Below are 15,662 nucleotides of genomic sequence, written 5' to 3' on the forward strand. Positions count from 1 at the left end.
GTATAGGTTCTAATTTAATTTAGAAAAGTTAGTTGTTGGCTTTTGGTTGATCTCGATAAAAACCATTGTGAAAGGTTTTGACTTAGCTTGGTAAAAGCTATTGTAAAGTTTGGTAGAAGTTTGTGAATTTCACTGTTTATAGTAATTGGTTTGAAAAATTCTTAATTGAACAATCAAGGTAGTAGATGTAGGTCTTGAATCGAACCGCTATAAATTCTTATGTGATTGTTTGCTCTATTTTTTAGTTTTTTATTCTTTTTTAAATCTTTATTTTATCTTACAATTGTTTCCAATTAGAAGTTAATTTTAGTAAGCACTAAAAAATGTATTCACCCCTTCTAGTACATTTACTTAAGACCAACATGTTGTAACGGAATTTGAAAAGATTGAACTGAAAAATAATTCAGAATCGAAATAATAAAATTTAAAATTATCCTAATTTGAGGTGAACGCGAATTCGGCAATAACCCGATGCAAGTCATTCTTTGTTTCGGACTGGCGCGTGGTGAAACGAGGAGGAAAATGGGCGTGGGTCTAAAGCTGGGCGCTTTTTGAAAAAGTTGCCTTTCACTGCTTTTCCAGTATTCCGCTTACAAAGTAAGTCGGGACGCTCACTTTGCTTTGCTCATAGTAATAACTCTTGCATTTCCCCTTCCAACCAAAGCAAGCAGCTAAACAAGGCCGTTTTCTTTGCTCACTCTTCAATCGTCTCTCGCTCGCTCTCTCTGGACTCAAAGCAGAGATGGGAGAAGGAAAGGGCTCGACCCTGGTGCACCTTTTGGTGGTGGTCCTTAGCTTGGTGGCATTTGGGTTCGCCATTGCTGCTGAGAGAAGAAGAAGCGTTGTAAGCCCATTCTTTACCAGCTTCTCCACTTTTCAACTCTTTTCAGCTCAAATAGCTCGTACTGAACTTCTAATCTTCTCTACTTTTCATCTTTCTTTAGTGGTTGCATTTTGGTTGTCTGATGGTTTGAGCTCACAAGGAAATAAGGCTTTTCTGAGTGTGATATGTAGAGATCTGTGGGTTTCCGAGTGAATTTTGTTGGGTTTTTGTTATGATGGTTTGCTTTTAAGTTTTGGGTTTTTGCTATTAAATTATGTTTTAGTTTTGAGTAATTCTATATGTTATTATATTCTGTTTTCAATTTTTTAGTCGAAGAGCTACCTTTACTATCATTAATTAAGGTCATTGGTTTACTCTTAAAATATGTTTTTTGTTCTTTCTAGTGATGATATTTTTGTTCATCCCTGTCATGGCCCTGAAAATCAATGTGAACATGTGCCTGATCTAACATAAAATGTTTAAAAGTTAAATCCAGTTTTAGCAAAACAGAGAAGCTCCTTCTTGGAGCGTCTCAATTTCCCATTTCTAATTGAATGGGCTAAGTTTTTCCCCCATTGTACCTTATAGTATTTTGTGCACCAAAAGAATTGTTATTTGTTAATGTCCCCAAGTTGATTTTTTCGTATCAGTAGGCCAGAATCAGATAACTATCTCAATATCTAGGTATTGCATGTCGCTGATAACATTTTATAATGGTTACCTTCTTGACCACGAGAACATGGCTTTGCCTACTCAAAAAACACCACATGAAATGGCAGAGGTTAACAGACATATATGCCACGTATGCTTAGTTGTATATGGAACCTTGTTTGAATGGAATCGGTATGCATTTTTGATTTGGGGGAATTCCCATGGCGGGTTTCTGCTGTTGCCTGTAATTGATACAGTATTTGATCTGCCACAGCTGTGACTGCTGTACAAGCACACATGGTGGTAGGCCCTTCTTGGCGATACATCAGATCGGCAATGTCTAAGAATAGTAATTGTTTCTTTGATTTTTATTCCTATAAGCCACCATAGACTAACTTTAAATACTCACCAAAGAGAAGGAAATATAAAATCATTTTTTGTGCAACTGACACTTTCAGAAAATTAACTTCTTGCTTCTTGAAATTTGTTAACTATAGCATGACTAAGCATATTTAACAAAAAGGTAAATAACAGAATAGCACCTCAGTTTACTTGTTCATATTCTACTGAGCTAGTAATACTCCAATTCCTTCAAAGAGCCATATGCTTGCTAATATTGATGCAAGATACCAAGAGAAAAAGCTTGACAATATGAAGTAAGTGGCATATATATGTGAACCTACGTTATCCTAATGTAGATTAGGCTACATTGCTTCTTTCAACCGCATTAGATGCAGTAACTGTCCAGCACCTGCATCATACAATTGCTGGGTATGTATAAATTGATACTTTTATAAATTGTGGCTGAATATATATGGTCAGAAACATGTGTATATTTGTGCTTGGCTAGTTCCAGAGTGATGGGTATTTGATTTAGGCAGAAATATGGTCAGTTTTTTTTAAGGGAATGCCAACTGGAATTGTGAATGGTCTTATGCACATTGATTATGAGGAATCTCTATTTGTGGTTAATATCGAGGGCAGCTTTTTTGTAAGGCTCAAAATTTTTTGTGCATGGTACCTAATGAAGCACACTGATGGGTACTTGTTTAATAAGTAATTAATTCAACATCATACCAAGGAAAATATACATGCTGACATCTCACGTCCTGAATAAAAGAACTAAGTATAAGATTTTCTGTTGTCTATATCTGTGCACTTAATATGCATTGACTTAATTTATGAACTTAACCTTTGTTTTGCTGCATTACAGGGCACCATAGTTAAAGATGACATATCAAATACTACATATTGTGTCTACAATTCAGATGTTGCCACTGGCTATGGAGTAGGTGCTTTCTTGTTTCTTCTTTCAGGTGAATCACTGTTGATGGGTGTTACGAAGTGCATGTGTTTTGGGAGACCTTTAGCCCCAGGCAGTGATCGAGCTTGGTCCATCATCTATTTTGTTTCATCATGGTAAGAATTTCAGGTTGACATAATGCAAAATGTTCATTCATCACTCATTAAAAATAAACAGGAGCTCCTCATATCTGAATGCTGGCTGTCCAATTTTTTGCACGCTCTGTGCTCACTTATTTTAGTAAAATCCAAGTGATGATGTGTCATACTATTTGCTTCTCTATCATTTGATGAATTGATTTATGTTTGAATCTCATTGATTGTCTTTCATGCTAGGTTGCCTGTTGTCTATGTTTGTGGCTTTGTGCTCATATGTATCGCTGAGTACAGGGGGCAAGGGTAGTTTATCCCCCGCGCCCCCCCCCCCCCCCCCCCCCCTGCCTCTTTAAATTTTTAAAATTTTTATTTTTTTTACTATATATTTGCTACATTCTCAAGAGTGTTCTCTAACTTTTGATAAATTAATTGGTTTAATGGTGCTCAAAGTTAGACACCATCTTCCATCCTTTCAAATTAAGGGGTCTAGGACTTAAAGCTTATAATATAAGTTTTATTGGTCTTTGATCATCTTCATTCTTAGTTCTCATTTAAGGAATCAAATGGTATTATAGTTGAATAAATTATTTTTGATTTGATGGATAAAACATATAATCTGATCATGAATGGTCATATATAATTGTATTCCAATAGTTATTTTACATTATGCTTGTTGTGTAACAGGTATTGATGTTAGTGATCATGATATATGATTTGTCAGGGGACAATTGTTTGTAATTTTGTCCCTCTCTCAATGTTATATGGTATTGTTTATATGGAGTCCTCTTCGTCTTTGGCCCTCCAAACAAAACTTGGCTGGCTCTGCCCCTAGCCTGAATAGACTGAAATTTAAATTGTCACTATTTGCCTTGTGCATATCCTGTTTGTTTTGAGAAGGCTATTGTTGGTGCTACATAGAACACTTTTGGAGATATCTTTTCTCCCGTCTAATTCTTCATGGACTTGCATTTGCAGGTTGACTTTCTTGGTTGCAGAAGCATGTCTAATTGCCGGTGCAACAAGGAATGCTTACCACACCAAGTATCGAGGAATGATTTATGCCCAGAATTTCTCCTGTGAAACATTGAGGAAAGGTGTCTTTGTTGCAGGAGCAGTTTTTGTAGTTGCAACAATGATTCTCAACGTATACTACTACATGTATGTTACCAAGGCAACCACAGCAGCGCCTGCTCACAAGGCAAATCGTGCAAGTTCAACCGTTGGGATGACTGGTTATGCATAAATTTTAAATTAATAAATGACAGACCAGGTGTAGATGAGTTTTGCTTCTTGTTTCCATGTAAGTTTGATTGCCATTGTATTAAAAAACTATATTGATATGCTAGTGCTTTTTCTAGTGACATTATAGCGTAGTTATGAATGTTCAGTGTCAATTGAAGGGCGGATGAAGATATAAATTTGTTGAGAACACTGTGGTCAGATCAAAGACACCGAGTATGCATTGTCATGAGCCTGGCCTTAACCTTGGATGCCAGCCATCCCTCTTGGCCAAGTGATAATCGACTAGAATGTTCACATGAACAATATTTGCAACTTGCTTCGTTCTGAGATAAACGAGTAGGATGTTCAGTCTCTCAAGTCTCAAGTGTATGGCGTCTCACAGGAGTAGTACGAGTAAATAAGTGGCTGCGGATGAAACATTGACTATCAAGGTGGATGAACTTGTCATTCAATACGACTTTTTGTTAGTAATGAAGGGATGGTATCCCTTATCAAATCGATCAAGTTATTAATTGAGGCAACTTCTAATTGGTAAGGATAGGATCGGTCTCCATAATCATTTTCAGACTAAGTTAGCACTACCATGTACTACAGTTAGTACGACGGTGTTCTGATCCAAGCACGCGGTGCCTATGGGTGGTCAAAGTATAGACTGGCCTTCCACGACAAATTTGCGTCCCCTAAATTATTACAGGCAACTCTGGTTTGGGGTCATATTCATAGGTCATTTCCTTATTTCCTCTTGACGAAGTGAAATGACAATTCATGTCGTTGATTTATTAGACCAAGTTTTTAAGAGCCATACTTCATGTCTGAGACAGATGCCTGCTGTCAATCTGTTCCATGCCCGTGTAGATCTTTCATTGATTCTTATCTGGCAGTACTTTCATCTTGTATTCAACACAAAAGGTAAAGGAAAAAAATTTTTCCGTGATTTTTGTCTTCTATGTTATTTCTTATCTTTTGCACGCAAAAACACTTGGATACAGGAGTGTGTAAGGATTGGTTAAAATTAATTTAATTTATTTAGTTAATAAAATTTGATTGAAGTATTTAATTGAGTTTAAAAAGTTGATTAAGTGGGTTAAATAGATTCAATTAGCAAATTAATCGGTTGTAAAATTAGTAAAAGAAAAATCCGAAGTATGGAAATTAAACCCACACCCCCTTGCTAAATAACAAGCACTTTATTAACTAAGCTAAGACAGCTTGCTTTGCTTAAATTTACGATTATTTATCTATTATATTGTAATATAATAGTGTCTACAAATTTATTAACCACGCCAAGTTTAGTTTTAAAAGAATTTTATGATATTTTAATAACATAAATGAGCAAATTCATGGAAAAAAAGAAAGCCGAATGGCCTCCCCTGACATATATTAGATACACCTTGATATATCGAAATCTAATTGCCTTTCTAGCCATATAAGAAATCATTTTGTCGACAAGACTGCTCATTTTATTTTTTTAATTTTCTTACATTCATTAAGTTTAAAATTATTAACTTTCTATACCCTAAATTAGATTAAATAAAAAACAAATCAAATTTGTACTTGTAGACAATCTTGTAATTAAAGTGTTGATGAAAATTATGAATCGACTTCTAAAAATAATCAAAATAGTTTTTTGTGTCTCTTTTATCTCCAATTTCTTCTTTTGTTATGAATAAATAAGTTGAATAGTTGATTGTTAGTTTAATTGATATTTATTCTTTCCTTATAATAATAATAATAATAATAATAATAATAATATTCTACTACCACTACCATTTCTTTTGAAAATTTTAAGATAGGTAACTGAACAATAAAAAAAATAATAATGAAATTAAAAGCAAACCCTAAACTCAAGACAATGTTAATCTTTTGCTCAATTTAGATATTGAAAATAAAACGTTTGATGAAAAAGGTAGTAGTACAGACTTTCATTAATCTTTATAATAATTTGAAAAATTAAGAACCACAAATAAGAGTTTTAGTCTTTAATTTGGAGGCTAAAGACCAGAACTTAATATGCTTAAGTAAGTATATACAAATTGCATCTTCATCTTATATATTAGCATAAAAAGTTAACAACTCCAAAAACAAATTTAATTCATCATATCAAATAACTGATTATAAATAAAAAATCAATACTAAAATATTAAATTAATATAGATAATTTAAATAATTAAATGATGGTCAATGTATCTATATCATTACATGGATAAGCCATTAAATATTGATATAACATGTATAAACATATTAATAAATGTTAGCTTTACCTTAATTTTGAAATGACAAAATTGATTAATCTAAATATACTTTGAAAATGGTTAGAAAATGTTTTTAAACTTGAAGCAAATCCTCAAAACTTTTGAAGTCAATTATGCAAAGAAATATCTTTTAGAAAAACTCAAACTCTAAATTACTAGCCTTAAGAATTGACCTTTTGAAAGTAAAGAATCAATTCTCAACTATATAGAAAGCAAAATCTATTTTTCTTCTTATAGGAAGAATTGATTCTCTAAAAAGAAAAAGTCAATTCTAGAAAGTGCAGAAGTTATTGGAAAAAAGAAGAATCGACAACTTAGAGAGGGAGAATTGATTTTAGAGAAATAAAGAGCAAATTGATGAAGTTCAAGCATGAAAGAATTGATTCTCCATGACGTAGATAATAGTTCCAAGTAGAGGATGAGTCAACAAGCACAAGTCTGAAAAGAAGAATCAATTTTCAGAGAAGTAGATGTCAATTCCTAAAGCTCCAAAGAAAAAAATCACAAACTTGGAGAAAAAGAAATAAATGGGTGAATGGATAAGAATAGAACGTCAAAAACCATTTTCAAAATTAAATTTTGGTGCTTGACTATAAAGAAGAATCGACACCTAGTGAAAAAGAAGGTTGATTCTTAGGAAAACTAGAAAGGTGCAAGCTTTGAATCAAGCTAAGAAAAATTGACACCCTGAAAATAAAGAATCGATTCTCAAGAAACAAAAAGTTCTAGACTTTAAGGTGACATAGAAGAATCAACACCTTAGGCACAAGAAGTAAGTTATGTCAACCATCATACTAAAGTTGATATCGATTCTCAATATGGAAGAATCAATTCTTCAAGTACGATAAACTTGATCCAGCTGGCCAAAACATTTAAAAACTCATTTCAAATTTACCCCAATGGGTAAATTCTTTCAAGGCCTCTAAATACCTGTTGGAAATGCATATCAAGGGTAAGAAAAGGGCAAGAAGAGAGCAACAAGAGAAAAAGAAGAAAACAAAGAGAGAGCAAAAAGCAAGAAAAGTTGAAAAATCTTATCTTTCATTTGAAAAAAAGTAGATATCACAGCAATTTCATTACTTTCTTCATCTTCACAATCCTTTGAGCTGAAACATTCCTTTATCAGTCCTTACCACTTAGAAATCTCTCATCGTTTTGCACTTAAATTACTTACTAGCCTTGTTAGAGGTATTAAGCTTCATATACTTCCTAGAATTCATTGTTGTTGGTTATAACTCACGTAAGAGGTAGTGTTAAAGGTTATACCTCATCTTGAAAAGGTAGAGTTTGGTTATACCTCTATTGAAAAGGTAGAAAGGTTGTGCTTAATCTTTAAAAGACATTTGTTTTTAAAGGTTGTGCTTGATCCTAAAAAAGAAGTGACTTTTGTAGAGGTTGTGATTGATTCTTGAAAGGTAGTGGCTTGCAAAGGTTGTGTTTTAACTTGTGTTAAAAAGGCAGTTGATAGTGGATTTGAACTCCTTGTGCTATCAAGGGAGAGGACATAGGTATCAAAGACTAAACCTCTATTAAAACTTGGCTAAGTACTCTTTACTTTTTGCATTTTCTTTACTTAGCTCTATTGTCGATTTTATCATGCAAGTGTACGTATCATAACAAGTAATATAATAGTAAGTAAAGTGTCGAATCCCATAAAGAATTATACCAACTTTTGCTAAATACTAAAATTAACACAACCTAATTTTATTCAAACAATAGAGTTAAATTGATTAATCAAAAGTAAAGCTAAAACCAAATAATAAATAAATTCAATCTAAAATGTGATGGGCAAAACTTCATTAGAAAATTCAATTAATAAAAAGCCTAGGATTATAATATCCCCTAACACTTCATTAGAATCTTATTTTTCTCTTGAAACTTCAATAGATTGAGTTCCAAACTTAGAGTCTCAATTTATTTATAAGTCTTTATCGAGGTTTTTATAAAAATATCTCTCTCAATTAATTTACTATATATCTATGTAAATTTAATTCAAGAAAGATTCATTAAGTTTGTGCTCTAATCTTAGCTACATGCAACACATAGGTACATGTCTATTTTATATGCAAATCAAACACCTAATCAACTAAGTGAATTTGAAGACATGTTATTCCATTCATGGCCTAATCTAAACTTCTTTCATCAAGTTGTGTTTAGATATCCAAATAAATCTAATTGGTAATCAAGCAATTAAAAGCATTAAACGTAAGATTGGAATAAACAACTCATATTCCGTTGATAATAAGCAAAAGAGAGAAGGAATTCGAACCACATGTTGAGTTTAATTATAATTCTAGAAAAAGTAAATTAGTTCATAATATCTACTGAAAACATCATCCAAAGAAAATTAACCATCAATTCAAGTCAAAGAAAGTGAAATAAGAACAAAAGTAGAGAGAGAAACTAAGATTTGATGCTTTCCAATCTCAATATTCTTATTTTTCCCTTGCTTTCTTCTTTAGTTGATGGCCTTTTTTCTCTAGAAAAACAGCTTTTAATGCCTCTCTTGAATCCGTTGAAAAAGTCCTTTTAAATGCCTTTCAAAAACCTCATTTTTAAAAAATTCATAAAAGTAGAATTTTGTGGTGACTACATAGCACAGAGGCCCTCTTCCTTGAGCGTTGTGACACCCTACTCATGGGTGGTAGTATGGAGGCTTATTTCTTCTAGGCACCATGGCCTTCCTTCATCATGGCTGTGACACTCTTTTCTCTAGTCCATGTATGTTGCCTTGTGCATCTTGGCACCACAGCTTGGCTCCCATGGGCTACCTTGTGCAGACTCTATTGCAGTACCTCTTCTTGTGATGGCTTAAGAATAATGTCAATTGGACTTCTAGATTGAAAGTTATGCTCGAAATACTACAACATGTATGAGAGACGAACTTAGCCATACTTATAAGGTTCATCACCAATTAAGGCCTTTTCATTTGAGAACCTTCAAAAACAAGAGACTAAATCAATATTAGCTAAAGTTAAGATATTTTAACAAAAAATTAAACTAAAACAATTTGAATTAAATTGACTCAACTTGATTTAAACTAAATTAAGAAAAACAAATAAAACAACCTAAATTTGAACCTAAAACTTAAGAACTTAGCTATTTTAGTACCCAAAATGTGACAAAATAACTCTATATAATAGAGTTATCACACCCTAAACTTAAGATTTTGCTAGTACTCAAGCAAAAGATAAAATAAGAGGAAATAACATAAATGAAGAACACAGCTAACTAGAAGTGGGTTGCACCAAATCAATGATCACCTTTAGTTTCCTCATAAGAGGTTATCCCAATTCTCAACTTAAAGCAGAACGTAAATACTATTCAAGTTCACATTTTAATTCAAATGCAAGGTTATTCTTGAATGGATTCCTCTGTGTGTGTGCAATCTTTTTACCATAAATATCATGTAATTCGAATAAGTTTATGCTCATACAAAATTCAAATTAGTGCTAGAGTTCGATATGTTTGCTTTTCATCTCTTTCTCACTAATGTAGACTAATGCTTAATCAAGGATCCTTAGGACTTTAATTAGCTTGTAATGTATGACTAGGGTCAAGGTAGGATATGGAATATAATGTGGCTCAAATCATTCTAAGCACATAATCATTCGAGGACCTATATAGAGCTTCAACTTCATTCCAAAGTTTCAACAACTCCACCTTTTCTACCTTATTCAACTTTTAGCTCGTTACACATCTTAAAATGATATATATATACTTAAGAGTGGATGGTGCAAAATTGAAAATTTATTTAAAGTCTTGGCTAAATAAATTATGCATTTAACAAAGAAAAGGAAAATTCAGCTCAAAGGGGTATACTAGGGATAAACTTATGCAAAGGTAGGCTTGAAAGGCTTAAATAGTCCAAAGATGGCTTAAGTCATTTCCTTAACTAATATTGCCAAAGATTTCACCTTGAGAGAGAATAAGTATTGCCTACTACTACTACTAATTTTGTGCATGGATCGCTTCGATGGCCATTGTTAATTGTTTGATGCCATCTCTTCTAATAGATCATATGCGTCATCGGTAGTCTTTCCCATAAGAACTCCTCTAGCAGCTGCATCAATGGTGTCTCGAACTTGACTACACAATCCATTGTAAAAAGTCTACACTTGAAGCTACTTCGGAAGACCATGATGGGGGCAACGCTTAAGTAGATCTTTCTGTCTATCCCAGGCTTCATATAACGACTCACTATTAAACTATATGAATGAAGCGATATCATTCCTCATTTTTGCTGTCTTCACCAGAGAAAAGTATTTTGTAACGAACTTCAAGGCAAAGCCATCCCATGTTGTGATTAAGCCCGTGGGTAATGAATTCAACCACACATTTGCTTTGTCCCTTAACGAGAATAGGAATAATTTTGACCGGATGGCGTCATTAGTGACCCGTTGTGCATAAATGTGTTACATATCTCTAGGAATTAGATATGTGAGCATTTGAATCGTCATTTGGAAGACCCCCAAGTTGGACTCACGTCTAGATAATAGTGATAATGGCCGACTTGATCTCGAAATTATTTGCTTGAATGGTTGGCCCTTTGATGCTTGATGGAATACCTTGGACTAGAGGAATGACATAGTCCCTTAACGATTGATTTTCTTCAACTACGTTTTCTTGGACTTACCATTCTCTTCATTGTTCATCCATTGTATTAGAAGAAACAGAACCTTGTTGACCTTCTTGTCTCAGTCTTCAAAATGTCCTCTCAATCTTTGGGTTGCACGGTTTTATTTTTAAGTTTCGTGCTTTGTGCATACAACGTTGAAACATACTTGAAAACACACAAAAAAAAAAAAAGACAAAGATTGTTCTAAGACAATTTGTTTAATTTAATATCAATAAAGATAAATAGGAAAACAATCCTCGGCAACGACACCAAAAACTTGTTGTCAGCTTAATACACGCAAGTGCACATGGCCGTAAAAGTAATATAAAGGCAAGTTCAGTATCATTTCCCATAGAAATTTGCACCAATTTTTACTAAGTATTAAATTTATAACAAAGTTAATCCTATCCAAGTACTCGATTTTGAATGATTCATTAAGAGAAAAGTAATTATTAAAACTAAGTACATAAAGAGGAATATAATTTCACTAAGAAAAATATTAATTCAAAAGTCTAGGATTATGGTGTTTCTCAATATTTTATTTAAATTTAATCACTCTCCTTAACTTAGATTAATGGGGTGCAAAGCTAACCTAGAATCCATATTATGTACAAGTCTCTGTAGAGATCTTACACACATACCTTTGCAAAACTAACTCCATATGTCTATGTAAATTAATTAGAAAAGGTTTATTACGTTCGTGTACTAATTTTGTTGCCTAAGGTCATTTAGGTATATGTCTATCCTAAATACGAAACTATTACCTAACTCTGAAGTGAATTGAACATAGGCTATTCAAAACAATGGTTTATTCTAAACTCTTTTCATCAAGTTACATTTAGAGGCCCAATATGTTGGTCCCAAAAAGCATGCTAAAAGGGGTGTAAATAGCACTTTTGGAATGACACTAAAATTCCTTCCAAGTAAAGAACCAATTAAAGGAATTTGAAAATGGAAGTTTAAAGCTTGTTGGCGGAATGATTTAAGTGCTAAAAGTAAGAAGAAAATAAAGGAAGGTAGACAAAATAAAATGATTTATAGTGGTTTGGTCCCCTTAACCTACATCCACTACTTTAATCTCCTAATCAAGGATTTTCAAACCAATTCACTAAAATCAATGAAATTCCCAAGCTTCCACCAAGTTTTTACAATGACTTTTCACAAGCTCGGTCACAACCTTTAACAATAGTTTTTCATGGGATCAACCAAAATCAAAAATGGCTTTTCACAGGCTTAGCCACAACCTTTAACAATGATTTTTCCCGAGATCAATCAAAACCCAAAACTAACTTTTCTAAGGCTTAGTTAGAACCTACCACAACAACCAAGCTAACCCAAGCTTGATCAACCCCTGAAAGTATCTCTTACACTCTAAGTAAACAGGAAATAGAGAAAGATGAAGTACAATTAATCACCTAGCTGATCCAAGATGTACAAAGTTAAGCTCAAACACTTTTTCAAAGGATAGGAGTGAAATATAAGTGTAAAGAGAAGGTTTTTGGTCTTCTAAGCTCAAAATCACTTTGGATAACTTCTCTATCTTATTTTTGACTATTGAAGAGGCTTTAAATACTTGTAAAATCACTTCTGGCCGTTGGAGACAGAAACTAGCTATTTCTGGCTGTTAATTTGTCATTTTGTGCTTAAATTCAAATTTCTGACAGTGAGCTTTTAGTTGGTTAACCATACTTCTTAGTCGATTAAGTCTTCTTTTTCTCACAGTCTGTTTCTCTGTGTTAACCAATTAATAGCAGCTTTAATTGATCAACAACTTTTTGTTTCAAGCACCTTCAAGCACTATTCTTGGCTAGCCTCCTTTCAACAGATTACTGCTCCCTTTAACTGATTAAAGCTTTTCTCCATTCATCCTTAGCTGATAAAAATGGGCTCCAACCAATTAAGAAGTCTTCAACTTTAAATCTCTTGGTTTGGTGCCTTGGACAGTCATCAATATTTTGAATTTGAAATTTGGTGCTTCTTGACACTTTATCTTTAATTTGTAATTGGTTAACTCCTTTCCTTTAATGATTAAAAGGCTTCTAGTTTGCATCTAGCACCCGCTTAACTAATTAAACCTTATGTTAACCAATTAAGACCTTTCTGTCTGTCCTTAGTGTAGCACCTATAATTGCTTTAATTGATTAAAGATTTGTGTTAATCGATTAAGACTAATCTGTCTTCATTAAAGCTCTTTCTTTTGTTTGCTTGTTTGACCAATTAACCCATCTTGCAACTAAATAAGCATCTTGACTTACTTTCTGCTGCACACTTAAAACAACATAATTAAACACCAATGAATGGGAATGTTTTGTTATCATCAAAAGCAAATGGAGTCAACATTTTCTCTCTCTTATTTTTGATGATGACAAAACAGTTCTAGATCAAGAGTGGAATGTCTATGTTCAATATGAATGCTTCAAATCTTTATGCATAATGAGTTGCTCCCCCTTAGTTAATGCATATAGTTTTCTTTAAAGATTTGCAATAAAATATTTATAATATCCACAATAGCTAAACAAGATATACAATGTCTATAGTAGCTAAGCAACTAGCACATAATATTCAACAAAACCATAACGAAGCATCACATACATAAATTAAACATGAAGTCTATTAAACTCAATTTAACTTAGTCTTTCTTCTCTCATTTTTGGTCATCATTAAAAAAGATGATCAAAACTCCCCCTTAATGAGTGCATCCGGATTTTCCTTGAATCTTTAAATCAAACTTTAATGAATAGGAATCATAAACACTCATATACTTCAGTCATACAAGCTTATAGATATAGTTCAATAACTTCAAGAGTCAAGCTTGTAATTATATAAGAACAAATGTATGGGAGTTAAATCATTTCAAGAAATTGTCAAGGATTACTCAAATAATGATCAAGCAAATTTGATCATTTTGTCATAATCAAAACTACAATAATTTTAAAGCTAACACAGTACATATCAACTGGTGGTCAAGTAGTGAAAAGTAATAAGCATAGAATTGAATAAACCATGCAACATCCATTAATACTAAGCAAAAAGAAATCATATATTCAATCTACATATTGAAATAAACCATAATCCTAGAAAACAAATTTAGTTCATCATCATTTCTACAATTGTGAAATCCAACCTTGAGTAAGAGGGTAAGTTAGAAAATCCTTCGGTGAGCATATAGATTGCATATTTTGAACATCAAACTTAATTTTAATCTTTAAAAGAATTCATTGACACTTTTGGTGGTCTGTCACTTTTGAAGCAAAATATTTTCTAAGTTTGGAAGGGGTCAAAATATGTGATTTTATAAAACAATCTTTTGGAAATAAAAAATGGTGGTAATGATTCCCTTGAATTTTATATGATCAAAAATGATTTTTTCATAATTTTTAAAATACATTTGCTATGGTATATGGGAACCACAAATTTAAATTCAGTCAAACTTTTTCAATTTTGTTCTTGAAACCAAAATTTAGATTTTGATTCTTATGGATTTTGATTTTTTTTTACATTTTTATTGAATTCAAATGGGGGGTTGTTTACTTATTTACATTAATATCTTAAGTAAATGAAGAGTAAAAAGTAAAGAGGACATTTACTAAAATGGTATTTAATAAGTTAGGCAGGTTTTTATAGGCAATCTGCCTCAGAAACAACATTCTGTCTCAAATGTATTGATACATGTTCATGATGTATCGATACATTTAACCTAGAAAGGGTTTCTGATGAATATGTATCAATACATATTCATAATGTATCATTACATTTTCTCTAGAATCAAATGTATCGATACATGGGCCAATGTATCGATACATTTCATCGATTTCAAAAAAATAAAAGGGATAAAAATGTATTTTCACACCCTAGCTTATAAATATACCATATTTTTCGAGGGTTGGCAACCCTCAACTACATTTGCAAGGTAAAAGCCCAACTCTTAAGCTTTTCCAACTCATTTTTAACTCAAATAGTCATTTTTGATGATTAAATGATGATTAAATGATGTGGTTTTGAGTTGTTATGAAAAAGGCGACACTTTTAAGCTCTAGAAACTTTAAATATTGATTTCTAGTTTTTTAAAGTATGATTTTATTGTCTAGATTTTCTGTCGGTGATTAAATCTTAAAGGCTTTGTGATTTTCTTAAGCACTTATGCTCACTTAAAATAAGGATGAAAGATTATGGGTTTTTAAGCATGGGTTCACGTAAGGTGAACCAGGCGATAGTCAAGACTTTGTCCACTACTTGCCTGAAAGGGGTGGGACCACTCGATAGATCGTGGATGAGACTAATATGCCATTCACGAGAGCGCGCTAAGAACCCAAAATAGTGGGTGTTAAACCATTATTCTCCGGAATAAGGCGAACCCACTCATAGTTAGAATGTTATAATGAATGAGATAAATGAGTTAGAGAAATGATTGAATGAGTTCTGCCTCATAATTTATGCTTAAATGCCTAGTTTATGACTAGAAGAGTATTGATGATGTTATTCACACTGTAATGTGGTGATATTGGCTTAGTTAGATAGAACCTTAGCCTAAGGAATGATCCATCAATACTAGAAAGGCATATGAATGAGTTAGATTCAAGAAATTGCCCAAAAAGTTGGATTTTGTGGCGAAAGTATCAATACATATGAAGTATGTATTGATACATTTTCAATAGAATGCTACAGGAGGAATTCTGTG

The 15,662-nt window shown here is 32.7% G+C and overlaps 1 protein-coding gene and 1 non-coding gene across 2 annotated transcripts; both read left to right on the forward strand.

Annotated features, from left to right (window-relative positions):
- Positions 1–603: 603 nt before the first annotated feature.
- LOC18609257 (sodium/hydrogen exchanger (DUF1218)) lies at positions 604–4,235 on the forward strand. Its single transcript, XM_007044283.3, has 3 exons — positions 604–844; positions 2,688–2,893; positions 3,848–4,235. The coding sequence occupies exons 1-3, from the start codon at positions 743–745 to the stop codon at positions 4,113–4,115; spliced, it is 576 nt and encodes a 191-aa protein (XP_007044345.3). The 5' UTR covers positions 604–742; the 3' UTR covers positions 4,116–4,235.
- A 6,265-nt stretch (positions 4,236–10,500) lies between these two features.
- On the forward strand, positions 10,501–10,607 carry LOC148764217 (small nucleolar RNA R71). Its single transcript, XR_016024874.1, has one exon. It is a non-coding gene; the product is annotated as a small nucleolar RNA R71 (small nucleolar RNA).
- Positions 10,608–15,662: the final 5,055 nt, after the last annotated feature.

Source organism: Theobroma cacao, chromosome 2 (genome assembly GCF_053813885.1).
Source record: "Theobroma cacao isolate CCN51 chromosome 2, ASM5381388v1, whole genome shotgun sequence".
Classification (NCBI taxonomy): Eukaryota; Viridiplantae; Streptophyta; class Magnoliopsida; order Malvales; family Malvaceae; genus Theobroma; species Theobroma cacao.

Coding starts and splice junctions, on each gene's coding strand:
- LOC18609257 (XM_007044283.3), top strand. CDS start 743: ATGGGAGAAGGAAAGGGCTCGACCCTGGTGCACCTTTTGGTGGTGGTC. Junction 845..2,687: donor CTGAGAGAAGAAGAAGCGTT/GTAAGCCCATTC, acceptor GCTGCATTACAG/GGCACCATAGTTAAAGATGA. Junction 2,894..3,847: donor ATCTATTTTGTTTCATCATG/GTAAGAATTTCA, acceptor TTGCATTTGCAG/GTTGACTTTCTTGGTTGCAG.